Source organism: Apis mellifera, linkage group LG3 (assembly GCF_003254395.2).
Source record: "Apis mellifera strain DH4 linkage group LG3, Amel_HAv3.1, whole genome shotgun sequence".
Taxonomy (NCBI): domain Eukaryota; kingdom Metazoa; phylum Arthropoda; class Insecta; order Hymenoptera; family Apidae; genus Apis; species Apis mellifera.
The window spans coordinates 3,752,699-3,770,236 of NC_037640.1; the positions used below are offsets into that span (position 1 = coordinate 3,752,699).

The following is a 17,538-nucleotide window of genomic DNA, read 5'->3' on the forward strand; positions in this document are numbered from 1 at the left end:
ATGTTAGTGATGCATGAATGGTATCATTACTTATGTCATAAAATAATATTTTATAAATATTAATCGTATTTTATATATTTGAAAATATTATATTATTATTATATTATATATCAGTATGTAGTACTAATATTGTACTATGTTACAGTTATGTAATAAAATTCCAGTGAACATGAAATCGATATATTTTGATTTTGTTTTCAAAAATTTTATTTTCTGAATATATATTACAAAACTGATATTTTTGATATATCTATTATAACTATAATAAAATTATACTCGATGAATTATTTCATTTGAATATCTTAGATATTTATTTAATTCAGACAATGAAAAAAGGCATTAAAAATTCAAGTTATTCTAGCTATTTTAATATATTCTAAAGCAATTATTATCGAAATTCATTATATTGTATTCAAACGTCATCATACATATTATCTTCACAGTTTTGAATATTAGAATTGCAAAATCCCATTTCCTCATCTTTTTGACAAACCAGATCTATAATAGCACTATGATCAACAAATAACATTAATACTTTTTATAAAGATATAAGAAATAGGAAAAAATGTTTAAATGTTAAAACTTACTTTAATAAATCACCTTCAAAGCTATTCCAACGTACTATTCCTGGATGTGTTATTTTATATTCTAACATATTATTAAATTGTTCTTGTAATTTCTGTAAAAAAATGCAAAATTCATTAATATAATCAATTCATTATTAAATATTATAAATTTTATATTATAAATATCTTTTTATACTTGAATAAGTTGTGCAGTTTGCAAGTCGCATGCGAAGTTTTGACTACTTGCTAAACTAATAAAATAATTTCCTTTTTCTTTTTCTAAAAAAAATTTAAAAGATTAATATATATATATATATATTAATCATATATTAATTGTATATAAAAGTCACATACTTATAGTCATATTTGGAGCAGCAAATAATAAAATTGGTGCAGTAACGCATGTAGTATCATGTAAATATATTGCTGTTGATAATTGCTTTGTAAAATATGTAATAAATGGACTAGGAAACTTCTTAACTTTATCATTTACACTTGATGGATGTACAGTAACACTTCCATCTTCTGGAGTCCATGCAAGTGTTCCATTTTTTGTAACTCTTCTAAAAAATAATTTAAATTTTGCAATGAGTTTTATTTTTATTAATTGTTATTATAATGATTTGAAAGACACATACTTTATAATAGCAACATTGGGATATAATCCAGCACATACTATTGCTTTTACCAACATTGTATTTTTAGAATTCTTATTGGCATTACTATCGTTTGGATTTTCTGTTTCCATAAATTTCATTTGAAACAAATGTTGGGCAAACTGAGTTTTCATTTCAGAAAGAAGTTTGAGTGTATTAAAAGAAAGAAAATATTCTCTACAAAAAGAGCTTGCATAACCTCTTTTGTATGCAAGCTCAAATCCCGTTAATGCCTCAGATAATGCAATATGATCACTGAATTGTCCCATATTTAATTCAAGTTTCTTTTGATGTGCTTGATCTTCTTTTCCAAGAGGACAATAAAATGCATCTTTAAAACTAAGACTGGCTGCAATTGCAAAAACTGGCTCTACACATGAAAATAATGCTGCCCATATAATCATTTTTCCTAAAAAAAAAAATAAAAAAAAATAAAAAAAAATAAAAAATAAAAAATAAAAAAAATTTGTATTACATAAAATTGATAATATTGATAAAAAATTATATAAAAGTATACTTAATATAAAAACATTACCTGTTCGTGGATCTAGTGGTAATTGAGCTAAGTGATATCCTAAAGGAGTCAAATGTTCCTCATCATCTAATGCGTTTAAAGTTTGAAGTAGATCCAAAGACAAATCTATAGCTTTTGAACTTGGAGGATCCATAACACTAGCCAAAAAAGTTCTAGCTTTTCCTAACTGTAAAATTTTTATTTGCAAAATAACTTCTTCTAAACGTGCTCTTAACATTTCAGGCAATGGATATTGATCTAGTGTCATCTCTCTAGCTTTAGAATACAAATGATAACAAATACCAGGTTTTACTCTAAAAAATATATATCATTGAAGTACATATTTTAAAAAATATTTTAATTTTTTCTTTAAACTTTTTTAAAATATTTTACCTGCCTGCTCTACCTCTTCTCTGTTTAGCATTAGCTAATGATACCCATTCAGGTTCCAAAGTTTGGATATTTTTTTGAATATCAAATTTACCAAATTTCATTTTTCCACAATCAATAACATATACTACATCTTCGATAGTTATAGAAGTTTCAGCTATAGACGTAGCAATTATAATTTTTCGAACTCCTTTAGGTGGTTCCTTAAATATAAGCTTTTGATCGATAGTTGGCATACGAGAGTGAAGAGGATAAATAACATAATGACCTATAAAAAATAATTTTTTTAGATTTTCAAATTATAATGAAATCAAACAGTTCATAATAATAATATGTCACAATTAAATATACTTACTTTGTGAATAACATCCAGTATCTAACATCATTCTATTTAACTTTGTTATATCCATCATACCAGGAAGGAAAACTAAAATAGCTCCAGGAGCTTTTGTTCTACAAATATGTCTAATTAATTGTTCTATAAGATCAAGAGACATCATTTCACTGTATGGATTCCGTAGTTGATCAATTACTTCTCTTGGATATTTCTTCTATAATGATAAATAAAAACAAAAAAGAAAAATATAAATATAATATATATAATAATAAAAGCAGATTATTTACCTCAGCTATAAGCTGTCGTATGTAAGGATCTAGCACATCATGAAATTCATCTCTTTTTTGTTGTACTTGTTTATATTTTTTTGTATGCTTTCTATAATCTTGAGGCAATGCAGCTGTTGCAGGAAATTTAAATCTAAAATTTAAATTATATCATTTAAGTTTTATTGCAATTATAATTTTTATATATTTTTTTAATGAGTATAAACTTACTCTGTAAGCATTAAAATATCTTCTAAATAAAATTCTTCCACTGGATAAGTAAAGCCTGGAATATGAATCATTGGACAATCATCGTAATATTTTGAAAATCTTTCAGAATTAAGTGTTGCACTCATTAAGAGGATTTTTAAATCAGGTCTCTAAAAAATAATTTTATATAAGAAATATATAAGAAGAAATAATGATAAATTTATTCTGAATCAAGTTACTTTAACATACTTTAGGAATAATTAATTTCAACAAAGCAAGAACAAAATCACTTTCTGTAGATCTTTCATGAATTTCATCTAATATAATATGAGAAAATTCTTTTAAAGCAGGATCACCTTGTAAAAATTGCAATAACATTCCAGTAGTACAAAATAGTATACTACCTCTGTCCCTTGGCAATATTCTATATATAAAAAAAATACAATGTAATTTTTTATAAATTAGATAAATTAATAGAAAAAATAAAAAGAAATTAACATACTTCTCAAGCCGAATTTGAAAACCAACAGATTTACCAAGATTTTCTGCTCTCTCAGTTGCTACTCTTTCAGCAACAGATATAGCTGATATCCTTCTAGGTTGAGTACAAATAATCCTTGTAATACTACCATTACCTTCTTCTATTTGTTCATCCAATATAAACTGAGCAACCTGTGTTGTTTTTCCACAACCTAAAATACATCTGTATAATAGCTGTATCTAATAATCCATTTAAAAACATATAAGTACGTATAAAATACATGCATTAAATAAGTAGATAATAACATAAATATAAATATACTGTTTAAAAGGAATTATATTATTTATAATTAATTTTAAATAAAAAATAATAATTTTAAATAAAATAAACTTACCAGTTTCTCCACTTATTACAATAACTTGATTTTCATTAATTAATTCTAATATCTCTGATCTTTTTTTATATGATGGTAATTTTGATCTGACTTTTATCATATCCATATATTTCTGTAAAGATTGTTTTGCTTTATATTCAGCTAATAACTTGCTATCTAATTCAGTGTCTCTTTCTAATTTTGATTTAACCATTAAAGCTTTGGCAAGGTTTTCTTGTATGTTACCAGATACCATGTTCATAAATTTTCTTTTAAACTGAGAATCATGAATATGTATATATTTATTTTCCAATGTGCCATATGTAACTTCAGCATATGCATTATTATATAATTTATCATAATAATCTTTAGAATTTTCTAGCACATTTTTTATTTTTTCTTGAACATGTAAAGGTAATTTAACTCGAGATTCCTTTTGTTTAGCTTTTGCTTTAGCCTTATCTCTATAATAAAGCCCTATCTCTTTTCCAGATAACCAAGGTGGATGTCCTTGTCCTCTACCTCTTGCTCGATTACCACGTTCAAAATGTGATCCACCAGGTTGAGAACTTTCGCCTCTACCTCCTAAATACATATATGTTAAAGATAAAATACACACGAAAATTAAAATACAAAAACTTAAAATCATTATTTTTAATACGCAATATTGATAAATATCAAAGCAAAAATCTAACCTAATAACTATTAAATTCTTATGAAATTTGGAAACAATATAATTAAATAAAGGTTATATAATTATATAAATGTTATGAATATTAAAAAAAAGATAAAGTAATACGATATAATTTTAAAATAAAAAATAATTATATATATATATTATAATTTTCAAATAATTTTGTTTACCATGTTTACGTCTTGGATGCATTCTTCGCTGAAAAGAATGAAAAGAACCGATAAGAATAAGACATTCTTACTTTAACTAATCATAGATTATTACAATTTGTTTCCCATACAAAAGTTTTCATACTTAAGATTACTTACTTAAATATTGACAAATTCGGCGCTCTATTCGAAAACACTGTATTATCATTTTCACTAAAAATGTCTCTAAAGTTAAACGATTGGTGCATATTATATCCAACCAAGATTTAGCTTATACATTAATTGTTACTTTTTTAATATACAATTAATTTATTATATAAAACAAAAAAAATACTTTATTTATTTAAAAAATATTATTAAAAACTATTTGATATATGCTTAAATTAGATAGTAACCAAAACTGAATTAATGTATAGTTATACTTAGATGGAAAATATGTGAAAGCAATTTTCATCTCTCGAGGCTACATTTTTCTCACTAGTATTATTTCTTCATAAAATAAAGTCTCTAGTGAGTTAACACGTAAATGGTTAGACATATCTGCCGATTTCTGTGCATATGTACAGTGAGCTTCGTTTAATTATCCCAAAGAGTAGTGCATGCATATAAGAAATCAGACATGGGTAGCACAGAGGTAACACCGGTTCCAAAAAGATTAAGCGAAAGCAATGATATCAATGATATTTATGGCCCAAACTTGAAAATTCTTCCATGTAATAATCAAGTAAAGGAATTACAAACTATATTGCGAGACAAGTAAGTAAATCGACGAAAAAAATTATTAGATTTGGCGTATACAAATATTTTTTTTTAGCATTAAAATGCCGGCATGATGCCGGTGTGTCATTGTGTCATTTGTCTTCAATTAAATAATTTAATGGACACGATGCATCTCCGTTTACAGAAATACCACGAGGAGCGATTTCAAGTTCTATGCCGACCGCCTGGTGAGTTTTATTTTTTATTTAATTATATACTTTGACACATTGTCATGTACTTTTAAAATAATTTTCATTTGTTTAAATTATTTATAATTGAAAATTCATAATTGTAAAAAAAACACATGTTTGATAAAAACTAGAAACTCGATAATATTTTTTTTCTTTACGAATAAATTTTTCGTCAATCATAGTAAGAATTTCTTTACTCAAAGCTTTATGTTTTCACATTATTATAAGAAAATATTTATTAAAATTTACTTATATATGCTATAGTTATCGTGAGAATTAATGATAATTTTTTTTCTCTATATTTACTTATATTAATATCCTTCTTTTGAAATAGACAAATCAAAATTGCATTATATATTATATTTATAATAAAAATATGAAATTAATTAATAAATAAATTTTTAGATAAGGTTGGTGATAGAAGAAAGTTTAAATCAATTACCTTTTTCTAAATGTGTGGTAACTACACCAACTGGTGCCAAATACAATGGTTTGAAATATCAAAAAGGCAATTGTGGAGTTTCTATAGTAAGAAGTGGAGAAGCTATGGAACAAGTATATTATAAATTTGACTAACAATTGAAATTATCAGATATATTATTTTTTTTTTTTTTTAGGGTTTAAGAGACTGTTGTCGTAGTATAAGGATTGGAAAAATATTAGTTGAAAGTGATGCAGACACACATGAAGCCAAAGTAGTTTATGCAAAATTTCCAGATGACATATCTGAAAGAAAAGTTTTATTAATGTATCCAATAATGAGTAGGTGTAATAATTTTAAGTTTTATATTTAATCTTTTCTATTCATTATATTATAAGATCAATGGTTTATTTTAAATGAAAGGTACTGGGAATACTGTGATAAAAGCAATTGCTGTCCTAAAAGAACACAATGTACTTGAAGAAAATATCATTTTATCAAATTTATTTTGTACACCAATTGCAGCTAAATCTCTAGTCACTGCCTTTCCTCAGGTCTGTATGTCTTTTTAAATATAATTATTTAATAGGATATTTTCTTTTATATCATTAAATCATGAAATTATTTTTTATAATTTTTATTAAATATTAAATATTATTTATTAAATATTAGATGAAATTTATTTATAAAAAAATATTTTAAAGATAAATATTATTTATCTTTTTTTTATATATTATCAATTTTAATCAATCTTAAATATAAATATAATAATAAATCAAAATTAATACATTATATATATATATTTTTAATGAAATTATATTTTATTTTACAGATGAAGATTTTAACATCGGAAATTCATAGCATTGCCCCAAATCATTTTGGACAGAAATACTTTGGTACGGATTAATTATATTTTATTAGCATAATATATATATAAATATATATATATAATATATATATACATATATCATAAATTAGTATTTATAATAGTTAAAATTAATAGAAAATCAAATGCAGAAGGTAACATGTTTGTTTAGATCATAATTATAAGGCATAATACAGTTTATAAAATAATTAATACAGGAAAAAAATAATGATATTCTATTTATAATATTGTTATTACTAATTTTTATAAGTTATTTGATTTAATACATAAAAAATAATTTAAATATTGAACTTGAATACATCAATTCAAATAATTACATAATTCACAATTCATTATTATGTTTAATTTATTTTCACATTTCATTTTCATTATATTTCTTTTTTCTGATGAATTTCATAATTTAAAAATATTTTAATTTATTTAAAAAAAAAAAAAAAAGATGAAAATTAATTAAACATACTTAATATACATAGATTTTAGTATAAAAAAACTTTATATGCAATTAAAAAATATTGCACATATTAAACAAGCATAATTTTGCATAATATTTAATTTGTTTATTAATAACTCAAAGAATTTAATAAGTTATTTAATTTCATTTCAGTATTGATATAAAATATAAAATATATATGAAAAATTCATATATATATATATATATATATATATATATATATAATATAAATAATTATGAAATTAAAATATATAAATAAAATATAGAAATAAAATATCTTTTAAAAACTATTAAAAATTTTACATAACTTCAATAATACTGTATTATGTCATAATTTAAAGTTTCATAAAAGCATTTATCTTTATATGTTTTACAAATTTATTTTTATAATATTACCAAAATGCATAAATATATTTAAATACATATTTTGAAGATTATGGCATTTTGGAAATACTTTTAACATATGCTTCTCTATTTGAAATTTATTGAAAAAAGATTTTTGTTTATTATCTTTAAAAACTTAGAAGTACATTGTTAAAAGCATATGATAAATGATTTATTATTCTAATTGCATGTCTGTAAATATGTATGTATTTTATTTTCTATTAAAAAAATCTATTTATTTTCTATTCAAAAAATATTCTAAAACTTATATTATAGTTGATATTTGTATTTATAAGATCATGTGAACCTTCTGTAGATTGATTTTCTGCACTTAATGACTGTAAGTAATATATAGATTATTATTCATTACTGCATAATATATCAATTTTTTTCTATTTTTTGCTCTGAATAATGTAAATTTTCAATATTTTCATTTTCAATGAAGCAAGTATTTCTATAGTAAAATATTGCATTAAATAATGCGCAACATGTAATAATAATTTATTTTAAGTAAATTATTTATTAAGATTATAATTCAATGAAAAATAATTGTTAAAAGTTTAACTGCAAAAAAAAAAAGATTAAATTTTAAATATTTTTTTAATTCAATAATTTAGTTTAGCAAAGATATATATATATATGCGATGTGAGCTTTTAGAAATGAACAATTTTGTAAAATTACATAATTACAAAACAAATATTAATTTTTTTTTTATATTATTATAAAGTAACATATTAAAGTTACTATAAAGTAACTTATAAAATTTGTAATAATAACATATAAATTTATAATGTGAACTATAATACTAAAAATTTTATTAAAGAATTATTGGATAATTTCCAATAATTTCATGTAATTGTAACAAAGAGTATAAAATAATGCATAATATTGTCTAAATAATGACACAATTTTTACTTAATAATTAACAGTACAATTTGCATAATTGTTTAGCATACATTTTACAAGTGCAAATAGTTATCCTAAGATATATTTCTTTAAAATAGTTATATAATAATAAATAAGCAAATTATTATGATACTTTATTTTTAAGCATACATTTTAAACTGGATTTAATGAGTATTGCAAAACGTATTTAATATTAATATTATTTATTACTATTACTTATTAAGGAATAATATACTTATATATATTGGAAACAAAATCCAATCATGAAATATCAATTAATTAGTTTAATCATTTTGTTCTTCAATCAGTTTGTACATAAATAGTATTGTATGCTGAGATAGATATGTATTTTATTGTAAACACAGTTCATTACAATGAAATTAATGAAAATAAGACAAAAGTAAAACATTTAATATTTATAATGAAACATAATATTTTGCATCAAATATGTTTGGCATTAATAATTATTGCATTTCAATTTTTTCGTATAATAATATCAATTGTTGATTCTAATTTTATTTGTTTTAATGCACTAACATAATGTGTGAATAAGTACAAATATTAACATAATATCTAATATAGAAAAAAAAATATAATTTCTTTAAAAACATACATTAAAATGATGTATGACAATGTTACTTACCAATACTAATATTATACATGATTTCATTTTCCATGAATCATATATATGTGTAACTAGAATAATTTGCCAAGTAAAGAATCATTTTTTCAAAATATATGCAAATATTTGCGAATAATGAAAAATGAAAGTTTTTGAAGCTTATTATTACTTATTACTTATATTTAATCAAATTTTTTGTGTAACTGCTGAATGGTATCTAGAATTGATGATGCAGCTTTTAAACAATAAGTTTTGTGTTCATATGTAATTATTATATTATCCTTGTATTTTTTTATTTATTTTTTTCTTTATTTTTATTTTTTCTTCTCTTTTTTTTCTTTTCTTATTATAAAACATACAAGGTTTAAACTTTGAAATCATTATAATATTAAAAGAATTTACCTTGTAATGTGCCTACAAGAAGAGCTGCATTACATTATCTAGAACTGTGATTTTGAGAACCATATGTGCATTATATTATATTATTTGAGTGTACACAAATGTCTATTATTGCGAACAATATTTGTGCACTTATTATACTGTAAGTTACCTCAAAGTACTTTTCAATATTTAATAGTACTATTTGCATTCGCAATAAATTTATATTAGTGAAAATATATTGTATAATATGTATACTTCAAAAAATATGAATAAAATTTCACAGTAAATACGAATTACCTAACACAATCTAAAATAAATAAAACTTTATGAAAAATGATATATGATTTATTTTTTTATTCGTTTATAAATATATATATATTATAATATATATATATATATATATATATATATATATATATATATTACTTTTCTGTTACTATTTTAAAAACAAATGTGATAAGAATAAATGTAATATTTGTTATTTGTATAAAATATTTTTCTACAATTGTAATTTTTTTTTTATTAAGTATTAAGAAATTTGATTTAATAATACATTTAAATAAATTTTGAATTTGTTTAAATATTATTTTTAATATTTTATAAGAAAATATTTAAAATTTTACTTATTGTAGATAATTATCTTATAGATAGTCTACATAAATATTTCAAAAACACGTTGAAAATTATTGTTTTCAGGCTGTTCTCGTTTCATCGTAGGAGAGACTACAAACGAACAAGAAAAAGATATTGGAAGAATGCGTCATGAACGTTATTTAGATGTTATAGTTTAATTTTATTTTTTAACAAATTTCACTTGACAATAATTATTAGAAAACTTAGAAATATATTTCTCAATGTCATTATGCCATACCATTAAAATATTTAGTTAATTTACGATATAATTACAATTATTAGTTAATTCATGCATTAAACTTAAACAATTTATAATTGTTTCTAAATGTATTTCTTAATATAATATTCAAAAATATTTAAAATTGTATATGTTTTATTTTTACACTTATTGACATTGTTAAATGGAAAGTAAATATTTATTTTCAAAATTAAATTATAATTGTATTTGAAGAATATATATTGTTAAATAGATTTTTGTATATAAAATTTATGCATAAAAATATTGCGAAGTATATTAATTTGATAGTTATTAAAGAAAAAAGAATATATAAGATAATATAAAATAAAATTGAAATTTACTTACCAAAAAACATTCCTAGAATGTAGAAAATCAATTTAAAATTTTTAAAATTTTAGATCAATAACAAAATACTTTACAAAAAATTTATAAGTGTTAGTATTTTATAAAATATGTATATAGTGCAATTATAGATGAAAAATGCTCTATATACAAAATTATTTAGACAAACTTTTTAAACTTCTATTATAATATTTATTAGTAAATTTTTATATGTATGTAACAATGTATGTGATTGACATGATTTATATATATCATGTATAATGAATATTGTTTTTGTAAATATATATTTCCAATACATAATGTTAAAATTTATTAACTATAATGCTCTTGTCCAACACCTATTGCTCATGAATATATATAAATATTATTCTATGTATAATAAGAATGTGATGGACATTTTCCGCATATGTAAAGCTTTTCAATTTTTTTTCTAATTTAATTTTAATAATATATATTTGATATTTAAAAGCCACAATACACTATATTAAAATTAGTCAGGCTTTTTATCTCTTGCATATATATAATATAATGAATTTCATACATTACATCTTTTCTTCTTATCTATCTTATTATAAAATTTGCATAAAGCTTCGAATTTGTTCGTGATTAATACCCGTCTATTATGTGATCAGTAAATGAGTATATTATAAAACAAATTACGAATGTATAACACTGTATAATTAAATATATATAATTCATATCAATTTTTATAGAAACAATTGTAAATAGGCCTTTGAAAAAGAGTTTAAAATTGTTCATATTTCATTAATTTTTATCTCATAAGTAAATATTTCCGACATGAGAAAAATAAATCAGTTAGCTATGGAACATTTATAAAAATTAGGTTATAAATATAATCGTAACACATTATAATCTTGATAGATATATATCACGTAGAACTAAGAAATTTCATATTAGTCCTAATTTTCCAATAAGTAATTATTCAAAATGTAGTGTAGAGAATTGTTTTAGGATTTGTATGATGTATTTCACCATAAAGAATCGTTGGTGCGTATATTATCGATACAAACTATTAACTAATGTTGTGTCGTCTTTTATAGGAATTGCATTTTATGCAAAACTGAGTGTTGTACTGTCCGAACTTATTGTATAATAATAAGATACCATTTTAGAAATTATTGTATAAAATCAAATAAACGATGATAAAATTTAAAATTGAATTGATATAAATGGAAATAATGTTCTTTAGTATAAATGATAAATATATATGATTTGTTGTAGTTTGGGTCACTGACAAATACACAAGAATACTTAATAAATTCGTATAAACAATTTAATGTAATTATAAAATGATTATTAAATAATAAATTTGAAATTAAAATAAAAATAATTTTTTATAAATAGGATGTATGTATCTATCTAAAAAATTTATTGTTAATTTTTAACAAATAATAGGACAAAAAAAAGATATTCTCAATACTGAAAATGTATTACTCCTAGCACATTATTAGAGTTGTGTTTAAAAAATAAAGAATTAAATTACAATATAAATAATGTAAAATATCAGTATAAGATATTAAAAAATTTATATTATCTACTGATATGAAGAAGGGTAAAATTCATTATTTTCTAGTCAGACCTATAAAAAAATCTGATGATGAAAACATACTTGATTTCAAATATAAAATATTTCTATAAAAGTATCGCTTTGTTTATACTGTTTGTTCAATACACTTTCTGCAAAACAGAAATCTTATTTTGGCAGTACCTTCACTCAGCCTTAAAAATATGATAAATATAGCTTTTATAAAATATCCTTATCAGTGGAAAATTAAGGATGTCAAAGAAATATAAAATATCCCACAATTATATGGGTTTATTCTTCTATTCTTCTTTTTCTTGATCATCAGATTTTTCTTCATTTTTTTCAACATTTTCTTCTGTATGTTCTGCAGATTCTTCAGTATTTGTTTCACCACCATGTTCTATAGATTTAGATTCATCTGACTGTACATTTTCACTTGATAAAGTTGTCCTTTTTTCAACACTAAGAATAATAAAAATAAATAAATAAAATAAATTTTTATTTTCAAGACAATTTTTTATATATATAAATAAAATGATTTATATATTATAATATATAACAAGCATATAATAATTATTCAATCTATATGATTAATCACAAAATTATGCAATCTACATAATATATATATTTCTATATTCTATAGAACTTACCTTTCTGTCTCTACTGCAGTTGCTTCTTTATCTGTAGAGGGCTAAAATAAACATGTAGTAGTTAATACAGACAAGTTACAAATTTAGTGCCAAGGACAAAACACCGGCAAATAAACATAACTAAGATGATTACAAATCAAATTCTCCGAAGTAAAGTTAAAAAAAACATATTACATATAATGATATAAGTACATATAATATATAAAATAACATTTAACATTTTCTATGGAATATCAGATAAAATTTAATTATTAATAATATCTACCTCTCGACTTGTAGTATTTCCATTTTCTTGAATTTCCTTACTTTGATTTAAATCAATTACATTTTCTTTTGCACTAACAGGTGGTGCTACTTTTAAAAATTCTTCCAATTCATCTATTTCATTTGCCAAATCAAAATCTTCATAATCCTATGGAATGATTCATTATAAATATTTATAGTTTAAGTAAAAGTCATTTAAAAATTTTTTATTTAAAGTTCAAAAATCATACATAAAAATTTTATACAAACAATCAAAATATTATATCTTTTATTTTATTATTATCATGAAATTATAAGGTTCAGAATTTGTATAACAATAATTACCCCGCAATATTCTTCTTCATTAAATATTTGTGGAGGTAATGGATATTTACTTTCTCTCGCGATACTATTAGCTTGCATAAATTCTTTTTCCATTTCTTTCCCTGGTTCCGTTATATCAATTGTTTCGTATTCTACATTTTTGCTATCTAATATCATTAATACTCGTTGTTGCCTTTTTTTTACCTAAAAAAAAAAAAAAAAAAAAATGAATTCGATATATTTATACTTTATTTGAAAATAATCTAACCTAATATATTGTTATTTAACAAGAGATAAAGTTTCGAAACTTGATAAACAAGTTACGATTATTTCATGTTTTGGTGCAATATAAAGCAACATATCGATTCGAACAAAACATATAATCATGCCGTTATAATCATATCAATGATTATTAATAAAATTTAGCTTAAAATTACCGAAAATATAGCTGAAAACTACTAAAAAATAAACTGAATAAAAAATCAAATAAAAGTTTAAAAACATAATATGATAAGTATTCGTTATAATGAAAAATATAAACACTAATCAAAAAATTCGATTATTCAAAACCTGAGACTATCATTTATAAATATTTTTTCATTTGTTAAATTAATTCATAAATTCATTTTCATTTTTTAATCTTCACATTTTCATTGTTATATATCCATAAATTTCATAAACTTGATATAATGTAAAATATATTATTCATTTGGTACTATTTTGTTAATTGAATCTAACATACGTTTTTCCTGATACCAAATGTATCCAGTCAGAAAATCGCATTTTGATAGACGCGTAGTATGAATCGTTTTAATCGATAAACTGCATCGCGTGTCACATTGAATAAAAATCTCCAATAAATGACAGTGTCCGATTATTAATTGACATTTCGACCGTGAAGTTTATTCAGTGTAATCCGATACAACGTAGACGTGAAATATCGTTAGAATTCAGGTGCCCGGTAAATCTGGCATTCAAGTCACATACATATACGAATTCACATACACACACACACATTCTCTCTTCTTTTTTGTTCCTAGCTCTCGGATAAAATATTTTTATATTCTTTAGTTTTTCGCACTCACTTCTTTGTTTCCGCTGATGCCCGATATGTAGATTTTAACGACCATTGTTAGTCGATGCTTTCGTTACTAATTGACACTCTCGCACTTCTGTTCGATATGTGCCACGGTTAGCGGTTTCACGAAGTGATAAGCGATCAGTGAATCAGTATAGGCTATTAGTTCACAGATCACCAACGGTGAGCAACACTGATTTAACACGCACGGGCTAGTCTGGGATCCACTAGCTACGTCATTTCAGGCCGGTTTTCGAGAGTTCTCATGCACGTTTGCACAACTTATCCTTTTTTCTGCAACCACGATCAAACTGAGATAACAGAAATCTCTATACCAACATAACTTGATCGAAATATAACGGTTCCGTATTGAGGTCAACTGCGCAACTACCTGTCCATGAAAATTTTTTGACTAGAATAAGATTGCATATTCGCCGTACTTGTACATCCTCGTATTAAATAAATACTTTTAATATAACTGTTGTTTAATTTAATTTAATTTTGATGATAGATTTAAATATTTCATGCAATAATAAAGCAGAATATAATGTTTATTTAATTACGTGAGAACGAATTTGTTTATCTTCTAATGCACAATTTAAATTCGCGCTTTTCATGAATGCGCCATTTCATTGTGATTTCCGGTGACTGAGACGCGCAATGAATATTGGACTTCATAGTGATTTCTTCTTTTCCGGTTCTATTGGAACGTATCCCATATTTCTGCAAAATGGTAAAGATTGTTATTCAAAAATATTTTATAAATCTTATTGAAATATTGATGAAATTAAATGTATTAAATATTGAAAAGTGTCATTGATAATGTATTTATATGTATATCGTGATATTTATTTATGAAAATAATAATTTACATAAAAATTGATTTTAAAAATATTTAATGCATCTTTGCACTAAATTAATCGTTATGAAGTTTAAATTATAAAATTTTTAATCATTATGCAATAAAAATTAAATAATATGATATATTTAATTTGTTTTATAATAAAAATTTATTACGAAAATTAATATAAACAATTAAATTTAACCTATTTATATCAAATGAATACTTTGTAATTTAAAAAAATGTCTTATAATATCTAATTATACCAAAATTTCATATTAATAATCAATATTGTTCTATTATTATGATTATTATAATTTACAGACATATTTAAATTATAAAGATAGAACTAAAAGATAGAAAATATAAAGATAGAACTATTTAATTTATAAATGCACTTGTTTTTATTCATTAGGCAAAACGCACGAAGAAGGTTGGAATCACTGGTAAATATGGTACTCGATATGGTGCTTCCCTTAGAAAAATGGTCAAAAAAATGGAAATTACTCAGCATAGTAAATATACTTGCACGTTTTGTGGCAAGGTATTAATTAATTTTATATTTATAAATTTTATATCTTTATGTGTGAAAATATATATATATATTTCGTTATATATCATAATTACCATATAAATATATTTTAATATAAATCATTAAATATATTTTTTTATATGTAAATTTTATTTTTTTTGCTGTAGGATGCTATGAAACGAAGTGTTGTGGGTATTTGGTCTTGCAAACGATGCAAAAGAACTGTTGCTGGAGGTGCATGGGTATATTCAACAACAGCTGCTGCTTCTGTTAGATCTGCAGTAAGAAGATTACGTGAAGTTAAAGAACAGTAAATAAATTTAGTGAATTTCATATAAATATTTAGTCTATTTTATTTTACCTTTTCTAATATTAGTAATTTATAAAATATTAGTGAATTAAAATTTTAAAAAATGAAAATTATTCATGTATTTTTTTGATAAAGAAATAAACAAAAAAATTCATTTTTATTAGATTTATGACAAGATTTAATAGATTCATGACAATTTAATACATGATACATAAGACTTAGATTTTTATTAATATAAGAGTAGAATTTTCATATTATTTATTAGAAAGAATTTAGAAATTAGAATTTAGAAATTACTTTAGAGGCACATCAAAACTATGATACATGTACTTATACTTACATATTTTTTGTTCTATAATATATATTAAATTTTACAATGAATTCATAATCTTATAATTTTTTAATAAGACTTTTTTTATAAAAATGAATATATTATCTTTAATAAATTAATTAATGCTTAAAAAAATATGGAATTTTTTAGAAAACTATTAGATTAAATGTTTTATATATATATATATATATTAAACTTAATGGAACATATGTAGAGTACTTTATTGTCTTTAAAGTTATTTATTTCAATGTTTAATTCTCATAAATACTAGAAAATGTAGACATTTTTATTTAAGCAATATATACACTTGCACATAAATTTATATGCAATAAATTTAGAAATAAATTTCATGAATTTGAATATCTATGCCAATAAGTAATCTTTAATGTTTCAATGTAATTCTTACAATTATTTTCATTAATATAATTTTTATAAATAATTCTAAATATTAGCCTAAAATGAAATAAAATAAAAATAATAAAACATATTAGTAGTTTACATATGATTCATTCACATACAATTCGTTGAATAAGTTATAAGATAAAAATTGTTTACAATTATAGATTTTATCTTTTTTTTTTATCTCTATATTTTGTGCACTTGAATTTAACTAAACTTTATCAATTCAAATAACTAACAAATTATCTACAAATTCTGCTAATATAATTAAACACATATTCAAATAATATATTGATTTAATAAAAATCAACTCCTATACAAAAATAAATACTATTGTCTTGTACAAATAATTAAATATATAATTAAGCTGTAAACGATAATTTGTTGCACCATCACCATTCTTTCATATAACATAAAATTGAGTATATTCTTT

At 22.1% G+C, this 17,538-nt stretch overlaps 4 protein-coding genes across 7 annotated transcripts; 2 read left to right on the top strand and 2 right to left on the bottom strand.

The window, feature by feature from the left end:
* Positions 1 to 183: 183 nt before the first annotated feature.
* Positions 184 to 5,113, bottom strand: LOC411492 (ATP-dependent RNA helicase DHX36). 2 transcript variants are annotated; one of them, XM_006559764.3, is made up of 15 exons: positions 4,796 to 5,113; positions 4,658 to 4,685; positions 3,815 to 4,378; positions 3,442 to 3,631; positions 3,189 to 3,363; positions 2,961 to 3,109; positions 2,751 to 2,883; positions 2,482 to 2,677; positions 2,130 to 2,394; positions 1,758 to 2,050; positions 1,205 to 1,631; positions 921 to 1,129; positions 763 to 845; positions 588 to 679; positions 184 to 509 (listed from the first exon to the last, which is right to left on the bottom strand). In XM_006559764.3, the coding sequence occupies exons 2-15, from the start codon at positions 4,677 to 4,679 to the stop codon at positions 413 to 415; spliced, it is 2,895 nt and encodes a 964-aa protein (XP_006559827.2). In that variant the 5' UTR covers positions 4,680 to 4,685; positions 4,796 to 5,113; the 3' UTR covers positions 184 to 412. The 2 variants fall into 2 exon arrangements, with proteins under 2 accessions (XP_006559827.2, XP_006559828.2); XM_006559765.3 differs by lacking the exon at positions 4,796 to 5,113 and adding an exon at positions 4,752 to 4,769.
* Positions 5,114 to 5,127: 14 nt separating this feature from the next.
* On the top strand, positions 5,128 to 10,635 carry LOC551948 (uracil phosphoribosyltransferase homolog). 2 transcript variants are annotated; one of them, XM_624330.5, is made up of 7 exons: positions 5,128 to 5,392; positions 5,541 to 5,583; positions 5,992 to 6,141; positions 6,204 to 6,348; positions 6,431 to 6,561; positions 6,840 to 6,903; positions 10,335 to 10,635. In XM_624330.5, exons 1-7 carry the CDS (start codon positions 5,256 to 5,258, stop codon positions 10,427 to 10,429), a joined length of 765 nt encoding a protein of 254 aa, XP_624333.2. In that variant the 5' UTR covers positions 5,128 to 5,255; the 3' UTR covers positions 10,430 to 10,635. The 2 variants fall into 2 exon arrangements, with proteins under 2 accessions (XP_624333.2, XP_006559830.1); XM_006559767.3 differs by having other exon boundaries at positions 5,992 to 6,114.
* Positions 10,636 to 12,224: 1,589 nt separating this feature from the next.
* Positions 12,225 to 15,088, bottom strand: LOC551916 (SH3 domain-binding glutamic acid-rich protein homolog). 2 transcript variants are annotated; one of them, XM_006559763.3, is made up of 5 exons: positions 14,357 to 14,681; positions 13,636 to 13,818; positions 13,313 to 13,459; positions 13,048 to 13,088; positions 12,225 to 12,859 (listed from the first exon to the last, which is right to left on the bottom strand). In XM_006559763.3, the coding sequence occupies exons 2-5, from the start codon at positions 13,789 to 13,791 to the stop codon at positions 12,697 to 12,699; spliced, it is 507 nt and encodes a 168-aa protein (XP_006559826.1). In that variant the 5' UTR covers positions 13,792 to 13,818; positions 14,357 to 14,681; the 3' UTR covers positions 12,225 to 12,696. The 2 variants fall into 2 exon arrangements, with proteins under 2 accessions (XP_006559826.1, XP_624305.2); XM_624302.5 differs by lacking the exon at positions 14,357 to 14,681 and adding an exon at positions 14,700 to 15,088 and having other exon boundaries at positions 12,502 to 12,859.
* A 191-nt stretch (positions 15,089 to 15,279) lies between these two features.
* Positions 15,280 to 16,406, top strand: LOC725432 (60S ribosomal protein L37a). The gene is made up of 3 exons (XM_001121282.5): positions 15,280 to 15,425; positions 15,949 to 16,077; positions 16,233 to 16,406. The coding sequence occupies exons 1-3, from the start codon at positions 15,423 to 15,425 to the stop codon at positions 16,377 to 16,379; spliced, it is 279 nt and encodes a 92-aa protein (XP_001121282.3). The 5' UTR covers positions 15,280 to 15,422; the 3' UTR covers positions 16,380 to 16,406.
* The last annotated feature ends 1,132 nt before the right edge of the window (positions 16,407 to 17,538 follow it).

What these genes read in the sequence shown, in the direction of transcription:
- LOC411492 (XM_006559764.3), bottom strand. Translation starts at nt 4,679, where the DNA reads ATGCATCCAAGACGTAAACATG. An exon ending in TGAAATTAATTATTCCTAAA is followed by an intron (nt 3,110 to 3,188) that starts GTATGTTAAAGT and finishes ATTATTTTTTAG; the next exon opens with AGACCTGATTTAAAAATCCT. An exon ending in AAACTGCACAACTTATTCAA is followed by an intron (nt 680 to 762) that starts GTATAAAAAGAT and finishes ATTTTTTTACAG; the next exon opens with AAATTACAAGAACAATTTAA.
- LOC551948 (XM_624330.5), top strand. Translation starts at nt 5,256, where the DNA reads ATGGGTAGCACAGAGGTAACACCGGTTCCAAAAAGATTAAGCGAAAGC. An exon ending in ATTAATGTATCCAATAATGA is followed by an intron (nt 6,349 to 6,430) that starts GTAGGTGTAATA and finishes TTTAAATGAAAG; the next exon opens with GTACTGGGAATACTGTGATA. An exon ending in TTTTGGACAGAAATACTTTG is followed by an intron (nt 6,904 to 10,334) that starts GTACGGATTAAT and finishes TATTGTTTTCAG; the next exon opens with GCTGTTCTCGTTTCATCGTA.
- LOC551916 (XM_624302.5), bottom strand. Translation starts at nt 14,744, where the DNA reads ATGGTCGTTAAAATCTACATATCGGGCATCAGCGGAAACAAAGAA. An exon ending in ATGAAGAAGAATATTGCGGG is followed by an intron (nt 13,460 to 13,635) that starts GTAATTATTGTT and finishes ATCATTCCATAG; the next exon opens with GATTATGAAGATTTTGATTT. An exon ending in GAAATACTACAAGTCGAGAG is followed by an intron (nt 13,089 to 13,312) that starts GTAGATATTATT and finishes TGTTTATTTTAG; the next exon opens with CCCTCTACAGATAAAGAAGC.
- LOC725432 (XM_001121282.5), top strand. An exon ending in CTTGCACGTTTTGTGGCAAG is followed by an intron (nt 16,078 to 16,232) that starts GTATTAATTAAT and finishes TTTTTGCTGTAG; the next exon opens with GATGCTATGAAACGAAGTGT.